A 13,982-nucleotide genomic window follows, 5' to 3' on the forward strand; every position below is an offset into this window, starting at 1 on the left:
CCGGATAAATCCCATGATTTATATGTTACGCCGACACGATAATAAACCGAAAGTTCAGAATGTGGCGCCGTCACTATGTTTTCTTTAGTTTTTTTTTTTTTTTCATTATGTAAAATGGGAGGAAATGTGAGATAAACACCAAGCCACGTGAGACGCAATGCATCCAAGTATTTTGGTTAAAATACGATTCTACAAATAAGAAATAAAATAAATCAAATATGAACTGAAAAGACGATAAAATGCTGTTATAACTGTGTATACATTCATACTGAAAAAAAAGAGTGAAAACTAAAATAATTCTCCATAATAAGAGTGTTAACATCCCACAGGCTGACATGTTCACAGCTTCCTTCTTTCATTCAGGTCTTTTTAAAGCACAGTTAAGAAACCATACGTGACAGCGGCCGTCTCATCCTATAACTCATCACAGCCTTCAGCTGCAGCAGCTGTAATTAACATAATAACGAAGCCCTGTTTTCCCAGAAGAGCAGAGTTCATCCATCAACATGACTGGAACAATAGAACTGCTGCAGTGTGTTTGTTGGGACCTGACAACTGAAAATCATTGAATAGAAATAAACACATAGAAATCTGATCAAATTTCCCATCAGCCCCTGAAGCTTTGTTTATAGACCATTTATGAGAAACATGGAGACTACAGATTGGCGACTGTGATTCAGTGGGTAGGGCAGTCGTCTCCCAACCAGAGGGTTGGAGGTTCGAATCTTGGTGCCTGCAGTCCACATGTCGAAGTGTCCTGGGGCAAGACACTGAACCCCCAAGTTTCCCCCGATGGTTAGAGCAGATGGCTGCCTCAGTTCTGTACCAGAAACAAAATTCCTTGTGTGTAACATACTTGGCCAAATAAAGGTGGTTACCCTTATCCTGGATTAACCTCCAGCTGCTGCAGACTGTTTGGGCCTGGATGTCAAACAGTCTCAGAACTACAGCCCGTCGCGATGCTCTGCTGCTGACACATTAGGTTTTCAAGGGTTAAAGCACAGACACAGGACTGTGATGAGACCACAGCTCAAGCGTCACTCTTGTCTTAAAACAGTGTCAACACACACATTTATTGCTGTAAGACATACAAACAAAGCTATATAAACTGTGAAACTGCTTCCTGAATGCCTTCCTGGTGTGTAGCTACATCACAAAACAGTCCAGTCACAGCAGAGCATGTAATCCACATGTGCAGCACAGCAGAGCTACTGCTTCACGTGTGAACCAGGAGGGTAACAATACCACCAGCTCACAGCTCGGTTCGATACACTCACGATAACAGTGAGAAGGAAAACTAGTCACAGCTTCATTTCTTCTTCAGTATGTAAATTCACAAAAACAGTTTCCAAACACTTTGTCTCTTATTGAAATGTTTCCTTACTCTGTAGATTACACTGTGATTGAAGTATGGCTAAAGGTTAGTGTAGCTAACTCCAGCGACTGGTAGGGTCAGTCAAGAAAACAGGTCTGGCCTGTTGCCCCCTCTTGTCATCATACATAGTTACACGGGAGTCGTGACGTGAGACTGCGATCCATTTGTCGGTCTCATGACGCATACTGTCGGGCCAGTGTTAGAGTCAGACGCTAGCAAATGCATCACATTGCTACAGGTCATTACAAGTGTAGAGACACAAACGTGTGTGTCATGGCTCTACAGGTTGCTTTGGTGTGTGCTCATGGGTGTATCTGTCTGTGGTCACTGTTGCCAAACCCTTTTCCCTGCCACAGCTCACTGGGAAAGAACAACTCCAGTCACACCACCATCCCAGTAACCAGTAAGGCAAAACAGACAGGTTCAGCTGTGAGGAAAGAAAAACTCAGATCATTTACTGAAGTGAAAGTAGCAGTAACACGGTGTGAAAATACTCAACATCAAGTAAAGGTCTCAAATTAAAAACCTGAAATATCAAAAGTAACAGTACTCATTCTGCAGAAAACCGTCCCCATCACTGTTTCACTGTTAGATGAGGTTTATGGATTAATATCAGGGGTGCATTAATGTGTTGCATTTTACTGCTGTAATTTTTTACATTAGCTATTTTATAAACTGTGAACCCTGGTTTTTTAAATACTATTTAACTAAAACAATACTCAAGTAAAATAAAAGTACTTCCATGCAGTACTAGAGTGGCTGCATTTGGGTACACAGTGCTCCACCACTGGCGCTCAGTGTGCAGCTGCTGCTGTGCCGATGAACATGAAGCTGCTGGTCGACTATCAGACCACTGAGCTGCATGACTACAGTGCAGCCCAGGTGTGAACACAGGTGGATTTCAGACACACGTCCTCAGGTGGACGAGTGCTGAGCTGTGATTGTGTTTGCAGCAGTGTCGTGACCAGCGGGCTGTGTTTGGTCCTGCTGAGTTAATAAGGAGCTGAAAATAGTCCCAAATGCTGAGGCAATGCTCTACAAACACAGTCTGCACCTGCTATCAGACCGTGCACATTTGTACCACACACACACACACATATAGTGGACAAATGGCAGATGAGGAGGCTGAAATCACCAAACTCCATCCAACAGAAAAGAAATTGAAATCAGGAGCACAGGATTAGTTTGGATATCTCATAAACAATCACCTTCGAGAACGCAGTCCCTCCGTACAGGTCAGAGTGTGTGTCAGGTCTGTAACTTTAATCACAAACAAAAAAAATGTGTGAGTATATAAATGTCAGTCATAAAACGTGTTATTGAAATAATTTTACACACCGTCTGTTTGTTTGCTAATCTAACAGGACTCACACCGATCCTGACCTGACCCCAGAAACACGCACAAACTTTACTGTCTTACAAAAGTGTGTGTGTGTACACCGACAGGACCTACGCTGTCACACACCTACAGTAAAATAACTATTTTGGTAATCGTTTACAGCAGCATGACAGTACTTCTCACTATCTTTTTACAAATTATTCAATCAGTGAATAAAGAAAATAATCAGCAGATTAATCCATAATGAAGATAGTCAATAGTTGCACATGGATATAAACCAGACCAGCAGAGCTGCAGCTCAACCAGCTGCAACCATCACACCCTGCTGGTACTTCTGTGCACGTGTGACAGGCTGATAGTGTAACAATATACAAGTATACGATAGGTAGGACAACATCTTACTTCTACTTTTAATACTTTTATGATAATATGTAATTTTACTTAACATTTTCAACACAGGGCTTTTACTTGTAAAAGAGTAGGCTACCTTTAGTGTGGTAATAGTACTTTTACATAAGTAAAGGATGTGAATACTTCCTCTATTACTGGTACTAAGATGCAAACATTGTCCAGGACACCTTTCCACATCTGAGAGAGTAGTCTACCTTGTTACAGGTTTTGCAGATGTTCATTAAGCATGAAATAACTGCAGCAGCCTGGATGACACAAGGCACAAGGTCATTAGTTCAACTCCCCCAAGGGGCCTGAATTAAGGTGTGAAAAGTGAAAAATCAATTCCTTCTGCTTCTGTGACTACACTGAACACACAGCAGCCACAGAAAGATGCAATTATATGGTGCTTTATTAGCTGTTCTGGGTGTGTTAAGGTTAATAATGTGACTAATAAAGGGAAAACTCAGGGCCATGTGGATGCTGAGCTTTCAAGTTTCACTGTCAGTCATTAATAACACTGTCAAGCAATTAGGAAATCTGGTTAAACACACAAACACCAATCATGTGGTTATAATGACTACATGCATAAGTAGAACCATACTGCCTTTAGAAACTCTGTACATTTAGATGATAAGTTGCCTGATCAGCCACCGTCAGTGATCAATACAAGGACACGAATTAAGACTGTCAAGCACTGATCTAACACCAGCCAAAGGTTAGCTTCTTTAGTTATCCGACATTTCTGTAGAGGTGACAAAACGGTTAAAGTTTAACACACTGACGCTCCCTGCGCTCTGCGGAGAAAACGTTACGCCAAACTCCCATTAAGAAACATAAAAATTAAATATTGCTTACATCAGTAAAAGCAAATACTGAGAAAAAAAACAAGATGACACTTTTCACGGGCCTCTTTTTGCACTCTAAAGTGAAATAATCCACAGATACACGTTACATCTCCATACAAGCCCCAACTTCTTTTTATCATCACAACTAAACACCAGCCTCCGTCGTGAAGCGACGATATTTTAGATGGAAAACAACGTGGGGATGTGAAGTGAACCGTTCTCAAAAAGTAGACTTTCTACTGAAATACGTTTGGTTAAGCGAATCAGATCCATGCCGAATAAAACACCGACTCATACTTAAGTAAATCCATCGTCTTAAATGTTGGTGTAGTGGTATTTCATACGCTTTTTGTCAGGTTGTTACCTTAGTCGTGACAATGCAGATGCAGTCCATCGTTCCGAGCCGGGAGTCAAGCCCGCGGTTATCAGCATCTCATCTCCAGCCAGGCAGGTTTTCTTCACAAAGAACGTTATATCCACACGCAGGCACACGTACACACCGACCTACAGCCACTATCTACCGGCGAGAGAGAGCGCGCTCACCGAGGAGCCTCCTCATCCCTCCCCCGGCCCTCCTTCGTCCTCAGTGGGAGCAGGACTCACTGAACCCCGCTCCCCGAGACCGAGGCTGCGTTTAGGTTCTGTGGGACATCTCAGCTCTCTTAAATATGCGGCACTTTTATTCAGAGCAATAATGACTAAAGCAACCGGAAAACAACCGAGCGCTACTGCTGTAAATTGAACAAAATTATTCCAAAAACAGCCTTTGAAATAAAAAATAATAGTAGAAACGCCTTCACGTCATTCTTTAAAAGTCTACTACAGCAATGCCTGAGAAACTAGTTATTCGTTTCTTAATAATGTCACAAACGTAGATGTAAGTAATACACCTAGTATCTAGTCCTGTTTGCTATTTAATGCGGTTGTTCACAGGCGTTCAATAGAAAAACTGAAGTTTCTGAAAGCAACACTATAATCCCTAAATACTATGACTTGGTATTGGAGTATAACCATATCGTTTTATGTATAGACGTGATATTAAAATAACAAATTAAACTAAGTGTGAACAGTCAGAAAACTTCACAATAAAAACGGAACTACACTGAGTTCAGTTCCTACAACTTTTATCAAAATAGTTGAATATTTTCCTGACAGTAGACTGATCAATGAATCAATTAATCTCTCAGATCTAATAGTTACCAATTAACCTTCTGCTGATCAACTCATTGTCTCCTAATTCCACCTCATGATATGTCGTCAGTCACTGTACTCACATGCAGCGCTGTGAAGTCCTACTGAACATCAGACCGTAAACTCATCACAGGTACCAACAGGGCTACATGTGCTGCTGTGTTCTATGTTCCATCACTGCACATTTGTAACACACTAACAGCTCATTATTACGTGTATGACTCAAGGGCACATGGCAGAGGACGAGGAGGAGGAGCAGGAGCCTGCATTGCAGCAGCAGGAGGCAAAGCACTGTGGGCAGCTCATGATCACAAGTATGAATATTTTACAGCTCCATGAATGTGTCATGTGCATCCACCTTTGTGTGTCATCTCCACATGGCACCCATGCCTCCTTATTTCACAGGAAGTGATGTAACCAGTGTACAATCCCGGGTCAAAAAAAGTTGGGACGGTATGTAAAATCAAAATTAAATCTGAAAACAGTGACGTGTAAATCATCTGTGTCCTGTATCACATTGACAACAGTAGAGCAGCACATTCTCTGATGTGACACCTCATCCGCTTTATTCTGTGTAATAAACACTCACTTCAATTCTGATGCTGCAACACGTTCCAAACAAAGTTGGGACAGTGAAGTGTTTACCACAGTGTGAAGCTGCCGTTCCTCTTCACAACACTTAAAAGATGCTTAGGGACTGAGGACACCAAGTGATTCAGTGTGTCAGGTATCATTTTGTCCCATTCCTCCTGCAAACAAGTCTTAAGGAGCAACAGTCCTGGGTTTTTGTGGACACAATGTGCGTTTCAAAATGGAAACTGAAATCCCTCCACATTCCTTAAATCTTTTAATGATGCTCTGCACCGAAGAGGGTGACAAATCCAAATCCCTCCTAACTTTCTTTGAGGAACATTGCTTTTAAACATTTCAGTAATTCTCTCCCATATAGGTTGGCCAACTGGCGGTCCTCGGCCCATCTTTGCTCCTAAAGGTCTCGGCCTTTCCTGGACACCACTGTTGTACCATAATCATGATGCAGTCGCCTGTCGCCATCACCTGTTTCAAATGGAATCATCATTTCATTGTTTTACCTCATTACTGGCCCTGAAAAGCAGCCGGTTGGAATGTGCTACAGCATCAGGATTGAAGTGAGAGTTTATTTAGAACAAGGAATAAAACTGATGAGGTGTCACATCAAATAATGTGCTGCTGCATGGTTTTCAATGTCACCCAGGACACCGATGATGTACACATCACTGTTTTCAGATTTAATTTTGATTTTAAATACGCCGTAGATAAACATGGAGATGCTTCATCCCAGGAGTCCTGTGCTCAATTTGAGACTTTAAAACCTTTTTACAACCACATTGAACTTAATTTAAATATATTTCATAACGATGGCAGCTGAAGTAGAAATACATTATCATCAGCTTCATATAACAATCGCTCCTACTATTAAATTGTGACTTGCACTTAAAAGAGCAGCTGAATCAGTGGAAGGATTAAGCTGCGATGTGGTTTATCTATTGATCAGTCCTTTCAAAAACAATCTGAAACTATTATGAAGAACTTTTCCATCTTTTCTCTAATAAAAAAAATAACAAATCAACCATTTCCTGGTTTTAGCTGCAAAATGTATAGATTTCCTAAATCTGAATTTTGGACTAATGGGCGGGCAAAGCAAGAAGATAAACAGCAGCAAAGAGAAAATATACAAGACTGAATAGATTTAAATATTAGCGGCTACCCACCACCTGTGGCAGTGGAATGCTTGGGCTTATTTATATTTTAGCTTCTATTTCTTATGTTTGGGACTTTTTCTAAATTAAATTTTTTTCCATATAAAAAACCCACAAACAGGTAGAAAATAAAATGGGTTTAAATGATTTTATTCTAAAACTGGCAGCCACCCCCGTCCATACTAATTAAATCAGACACACGAGCTGTAACTAGCTGCTGCCAGACACGACAGCGAGATCTCCAAAGTTTATAAGATACAGATCAATAAAAACACATTTCAGCAGGGAGATGAACACAAATCAATGTTTTAGCCTGCAGATGTCAGAGCTGCGAGTGGTGGATGACATCTGTCTGTGGAAAAGGCTTCACAGTGACAGTGTGCACAAATGGGTGACAGTGGTGTAAGAAGTGAATACGGCGCTCACGGACAGACCAACCCACAGCTGGTCCGAACCCACTCAGACCTGTTACTCTGGACACCAGCTCCTTTCATCTGTTTAACCTTCAGGTAACTCAGCGTAGAAACTCAAAATATGAATAGGTGTGAGGATGTCAGGGCTGATCCACATGTGAACACACACAGGAACCTGAAGAGTCAAAGTCTGACTAGAACCTGCACACACCCCAGAACTGAAATCCACATGAACCACCACCATGAAGGTCGTGAACATCAGTACAGCTCCAGCCTCCGAGTCCAGCTACAGGACAACCTGAGGAAATCTGACACCTGTCGGAGACTAGCATCGGGGTCCTGGGGTCAGAAGACAGGTTAGGCCCATTTTAAACAAACGTTCAGTCCGGCAGAGCTGCTGTCGCACCGAGCGTCTGTGCTCCACAACAGATGTTCACAGTGTGTGTAGTTTTTACAGTGACTCACCATCTTTTACATGTTACTGCACTACAATCTTAGAAATATCAAATAAATGCATATGTACCTGAAACGTTTCCTGTATTGCACAAAGTGTCTACATTCCTGTTGTTTTGGAAAGGTAGCCATATAAAATTAAAAATCCATAGCGCGATAAGTGTAGATACGGACTGTGTATAGCTGACTGAGTTGTGTCGAGGTGATGTCCTGTTGTTTTGGAAAGGTAGCTATATAAAATTAAAAATCCACTGTGTGTAGCTGACTGAGTTGTGTCGAGGTGATGGAGGATCCGCTGTACGGTGCTGTCCATATTTCTTATGTCTTATTAGTCTTTATAAAAACTAATTCTGGGGAAAAAAATGCTGATTTCAACATAATTATTATCATTTCACATCTTCAAAATTAAAGAGAAGCTGATGTACATGCACGACTGTGGGAGGACATGTTCCCTGCGGTGACTCCGACGCTGCAGACCAAAGCCTGTGGATCTGCTCGCAGCTCTGAGCACAGGAGGTGTACTGTTCAGACCCGGCAACATGAACCAGAATGAATGAAGCCCAATGAACCACGAACCTGAAACCAGCACAAACTGCCTCCACATGTCGCTATGATTCTTCTCCACTTAGCTGCATCTGGAGGCGACAACACAAAGACTGAGCTGTCAAACCAGAGAGGAAGCTGTGCTGAGCGGCTGGAAACAGTTTGACCAAATCTGATCACACAGGTCTGAGTTCACATGTGTTTAATTTAAATTAAGACAAAACTAGCGCTGCTCTATGCACATGTGGCAGACAGATGTGTATAGGGATGAACAATGTTTGTCTGTACACTGTCCACTACTGCTGTGTGGCAGCAACATGAGAACATATAATTATAGACAGTATTTTAGCCCTGTACATTCACTGTCACTAGGTGAAATCATTTTCTAAATTTGACGCCAGGAAGTCACCGATAAGAACGTTACTCGGAGAAGACAACAGGTTTTCATGTAACATGCTTGGCCAAATAAAAGATGATTATCCTTATTATCCTTCTATTAAAGATGGCTCCTTCTCCTGATTTTACAGTTGCACAGAGCTAGTTCAACTAAATCAGCATTATTTCTTATGTTTCTTATAAAGTCACTGTTAAAGAGGAAAATGTGAATATGGTACCATCTTCCTGAGCTCAGTGGAAACTCACTTAAGTGTTTTGATTTTGCAGAAGTGACCATTAAACTGTTACATGTGAATTTGTTCCTCTCGTCCCTCTGCTGCTCAGCCACACGAGTCACCACGACTTCTTCTCTGGTTTCACTCCAGTCACATTCACACTCCAGGTCTACATCAAAGTGAATCAATGACAGCAACACCTTGAGGCCATCTGGACAGACCTGACCCCTGACCCAGAGCCAGACCCCCACCCCTCTGATGGGCCCAAGCACACAAGGACTGGATGGGACATGCGGCAAAGGTGGACAACACCGACACCCCCTCCCACCAACAGCAGGTACTTACTTGTCTGTCAGGGCTGGGCGAGCGTTTGGAGTGCGCCCACGCGTGCAGGATTTCGTTTAGGAGGGACGAGTCCTACGAGTGTCGATGTGTGTTTACAGTCCAAAAAAGAGGAAAGAAAGAGAAGATGTTCAGTGCAGACAACACACCTGGATCACACTGGATCTTTTTCAGTGCCAGATGGGAGTTTGTCACGGTGGAAAACACGGAAACATAACTTTACAGTTTTGACTCTTATGAAGAAGCATGTTACGTTGAAACATTAGCTGATGCACCCTAGCTAAAGCTCCTTCTACTGCCATCCATCCATCCATCCATTTTCCTCCGCTTATCCGGGACCGGGTCGCGGGGGCAGCAGTCTAACCAAAGATGCCCAGACTTCCCTCTCTCCAGACACTTCCTCCAGCTCCTCCGGGGGAATGCCGCGGCGTTCCCAGGCCAGCCGAGCGACATAGTCCCTCCAGCGTGTCCTGGGTCTTCCCCGGGGCCTCCTCCCGGTGGGACATGCCGGAACACCTCCCTAGGAAGGCGCCCAGGAGGCATCCGAAACAGATGCCCGAGCCACCTCAGCTGGCTCCTCTCGATGTGGAGGAGCAGCGGTTCTACTCTGAGCTCCTCCCGGGTGACCGAGCTCGTCACCCTATCTCTAAGGGTACGCCCGGCCGCCCTGCGGAGAAAGCTCATTTCGGCCGCCTGTATCCGGGATCTTGCCCTTTCGGTCATGACCCAAAGTTCATGACCATAGGTGAGAGGTCCTTCTACTGCCTTAGTTTTCATATCCAGTTTGCTCTGTTCATTCCATAGGACAAATGTGTCTATACCGAATAATTTCAGGGCACTCAAGTCAGTCTGGACTGAAGCGGTGCACCGGTTGGGGTGCACCAACTCTACAGCCGAGTGGGGCTGAACCCCATCTTCTGGCAATCTAAAGGGGTCAAACAAACAGTAAACCTCTGCACCTGTGCACCGAGGGCTATGAAACTGAATTTGATGATTCAGCTGCAGCCGACTCAGCTCGGTCAGGCTCTGGGAACCTGATGACGACCACAAAAAGAGAACTTACTCACAACAAGAGCATGCTCTTCCTCAGGCAAAAAAAACAGCCATGACTTTCTCAGTGGAACAGATGAGATAAAATAAATAGGCCAAAATATTTGGAGTGATGGTTTAATGAAACAGCTTTTCTCCAACATGCGCTCACATTAACAGAGGATCCTTAACATCTGTGCGCTGGCCTGAAGGTTCGGGCCTAAAACACAACACATCAGCAACCAACTAACCTAAAACATTGTAACTCTTAGTGATAAAGCAGAGTTTCTTCTCTTAACACACAACATAAACAACAAGTTACACATGTTCTGTCTGTGAATAATCACAAGCCAGTTTTCTTGAGTAACAACACGACAAGCCCTCACTCCCACGTAACTGTAAATGTCAAGGTGCCAAAAACAAGAGGACGGGCAGAGACCTGTCTCCACCACCCAGGAAGAGCATAACATCACAGCACCACTTTCACTCAGGGTCCCAGCACTTTGAGCAGAGCTGGTCGACCAAATAACGCGTTAACACAACAATAGCGGTGTAGTTTCTGTGCAACAAACTGTCACTACAGTGATTTCATGTTTCTGGCTCAAAGCACTGAGCAGGTTAAAGGTAGTGGTGCTCCAGATAACCAGGCACTGATCCGAGTCAGATGATACCCATCACTAACAGTTTCATGGATTTCAGACACCGTCATCTGCCCCCAGTAACACTCCATCTTCATCATATGAACATCTGAAGAAGGGCAGACGAGTGAGGGGAGTCACACAGGTGTGTGTTTTCACCCTGACTGCAAAGATCAGAAAATATCTGAAGTGAAGAAATATCCAGCTGTGCTCACTGCTCCGCCCTGGCACCCGGGCTCCTCCACACCGGAGACTGAGGCCGTTTCCATCAGGCAGATTCTCACCAAACACATTTTCAGTCACCATCCTGTGATGTTTTCAAAGGTGTGATTTATTTTTAATACTTTCTATTTCTGCTGGGAGCTGTTCTGTTTCTGTTACCAAGAAACAACACAGAAGCAAACAAACCAGTTTAGAGGCAAGAAAAGGTTGAAAGAAAACTTGGCTGTCACTGAGCCACATCATCACTACACCTGACAACACCTGGTCAGACTGACCCACAGAGTATGTTCAGTCCGTGGTCTGTTCCTACCTCGATGCTGGTGCTAAGGCTGGGCACAGTGTCCGAGGTCACCGCTGTGCTTTGAAGGCTGGAGAAGTCCCACAAGTTGACAGGCACCGCCGGGTCCGAGCCCCTGGAAGACTCGGCCCATCTCTGGCCGTCCAATAAGGTCACTTCGTAAAATTCCTGGATATCTGAGACACCAGAGGACAGAAATAGAAAAAAAATCAGAGAGGTCCCAGTCTGGGAACAGGTCACGGTCCATTTTCAGTGACGTTCAAAGTGGTGGGAGCTGAAATTACAATTAACACATCATAAGCTCCAAAAGATCGACTTCACTGTGATCTGCAGGTCAGACTGGAGCTGGTTAGTCTCTGGTGCAACAGAACAAACGTACAGAATCACTGGCTGCGAGCTTGAAGTACAACTGAGGTATTTTCATTTCATGCTTTTTTATAATTGTGCTCCGTGACATTTCAGAGGAATATTGTACTAGCCGATATGAAGCATTACCAGCCAAATATACTTAAAATTTTGTGTGCATACTGTTGTACTGGGGCTTTGACTTTAGTAGAGAACTTTAAAGACTCAGAGACTTATTCATGCTCTTATTACCTCACATCTGGACTACTGTAACTCCCTCTATTAGGGTATCGATCAGTCGGCTCTAAATCAAATCCAACTAATCCAAAAAGCAGCCGCTTGTCTTTTGACTGGGAAGAAGAAACCCGCGGAGTCTGCATGTTCTCCCTGTGCCTGCGTGGCTTCTCTCCGGGTGCTCCGGCTTCCTCCCACAGTCCAAAGACATGCAGCTTAGGTTGACTGGAGACTCTAAACTGCCTGTAGGAGTGAGCCTGAGTGTGTGCGTGGTTGTCTGTCTACATGTCAGCCCTGTGACAGACTGGCAACCTGTCCACCAACTCATTCTGTGACTGGAAAAATCCAAGTCAAATAAAACCACAGAGTAAGAAATGCACCGCTGTAAAACATATTTAAACCCTAACTCTAAATAAAAAGTGACAACATACTAATTCACTAAGATAAACATGTTCAGTAATGCTGACATTCAGTTTTAGGAGCAGAACACTGAGCAACATGCAGGGTCACGTTGTTAAAGTCCGACTGACCGATATTATAGGTGTGCAGTCAGGACGATACCAAGTGTGTTTATGTGAGGCCAATTTTATAAAAAGCCTACGGCACCAGAGGCCACATCCAACATGCTATTTTATTTTTGGATGCACAATTCTGAGGAGAGCTTGCAGAGCGGAGATCTAAAATAGCCGGGGCTTTCTTTGGCTCGGCGGCCCCCCCCGCCACAGATGTTCCCCACACGCCACCAGAACACCACCTCAGCAGCTACTGGCCTCCACATCTCAGCAGCAGCCTTTAAACTGCCTCTTTTCTCCACCCAGATTTTAACATGACCTCACACCAAGCAGCAGCACCACATTGTGAAGACAGTCCACTACAAGCCCGGGGATGTATTATCAGGAGAATGTACCTAAAAGTACCAAAAGTAAAAGTACTGATTCTGCAGAAAACTGTCCCAGTCAGTGTTCCACTGCTGTATGTGATTGCTTATGGGTTAATATCACAGCTGCATTAATGTGTAGGTCACGTTTTACTGCTGTGGTTGTTTACAGCTGCACTGATTGCCACCACTTTATTAACTGCTGGGAGCAGTGCATCATATTTTATCTTGCGTCTGTAAAAGCCCTGAGCTCAGACTTCAAGTCAAAGTGTTTTATTTGTCATATGCACAGTTAGAAAACATGTTTCCCTCTACAATGAAATTCTTACTTTGCCGTCCACATGAACGCCACAAAATACAAATGAAATATAAAGTAGATAAATAAGTAACACAAAATCTAAGGCACTTTAAGCAGCAAATGCGGCAATATAATAAAAAATATATAAGAATATAATAAGGGAATGTGTGCTGCATGGGAGCAGCAGTCAACAGTCATTGTGCAGTTATGCATGTGCAATCTGAGAATGTAAACAGTACATCATGTATTTCCTGGTAATAAACTCCTCAGCTGTTTAGGAGTCTGATGGCAGAGAGAAAGAAAGAGTTTTTCAGTCTAGTGGTCCTGCATTTCACACTTCTGAACCTCCGGCCAGAGGGTAGGAAGGCGAACAGTCCATGCTGGGGTTGGGTGGGATCTTTGAGGGCTTTGTTGGAAGGTGGACTGTTTCTCTTTTGAAGGTGCTAAGATGAAACTGAATCCTGAACGAGACAGAAAAGACGGCACAAGTTAAACCTGCTGTTTGAAGAGATGTTGTTTGGTGTGGCTGGGACGGCTCGGCCACACGTTGACTCAACGTCACAAATAAAGAAAGCCCAGCCGCGTGAAGGAGAGGTGGAGGTACCTGCACTGTTATGGCTGACACGATGATAAACCAGTGCATTTGTCCAGCAGAGACATCAGCAGAACAACAGCAAAGTCATGGCCCCACTCGCTTTGTCTTTTCTAACACAAATACAGTTTTCATTGACTGGTTATTTACTGACACTTCCACTCAGTCATCGATTCCAGTCTGGTGCAGACTGGCTGCCGGGGGG

General features: G+C 43.7%; 1 protein-coding gene across 10 annotated transcripts in view; it reads right to left on the reverse strand.

Moving 5' to 3' along the window:
- Positions 1-13,982, reverse strand: part of dlg1b (discs large MAGUK scaffold protein 1b) — an 85,000-nt gene that overhangs the window by 62,207 nt on the left and 8,811 nt on the right. For 8 of the 10 annotated variants that reach the window (XM_020623921.1, XM_020623913.1, XM_020623912.1 and 5 more), the window contains exons 3-4: positions 11,444-11,607; positions 9,248-9,319 (exon numbers count right to left, since the gene is read on the reverse strand). In XM_020623921.1, the coding sequence (XP_020479577.1) occupies positions 9,248-9,319; positions 11,444-11,607 (236 nt within the window). The remainder of the gene's footprint in view (positions 1-9,247; positions 9,320-11,443; positions 11,608-13,982) is intronic. The other 2 variants (XM_020623919.1, XM_020623918.1) reach the window with 1 other exon arrangement.

This window comes from Monopterus albus, unplaced genomic scaffold (assembly GCF_001952655.1).
Source record: "Monopterus albus unplaced genomic scaffold, M_albus_1.0 scaffold316.1, whole genome shotgun sequence".
Classification (NCBI taxonomy): Eukaryota; Metazoa; Chordata; class Actinopteri; order Synbranchiformes; family Synbranchidae; genus Monopterus; species Monopterus albus.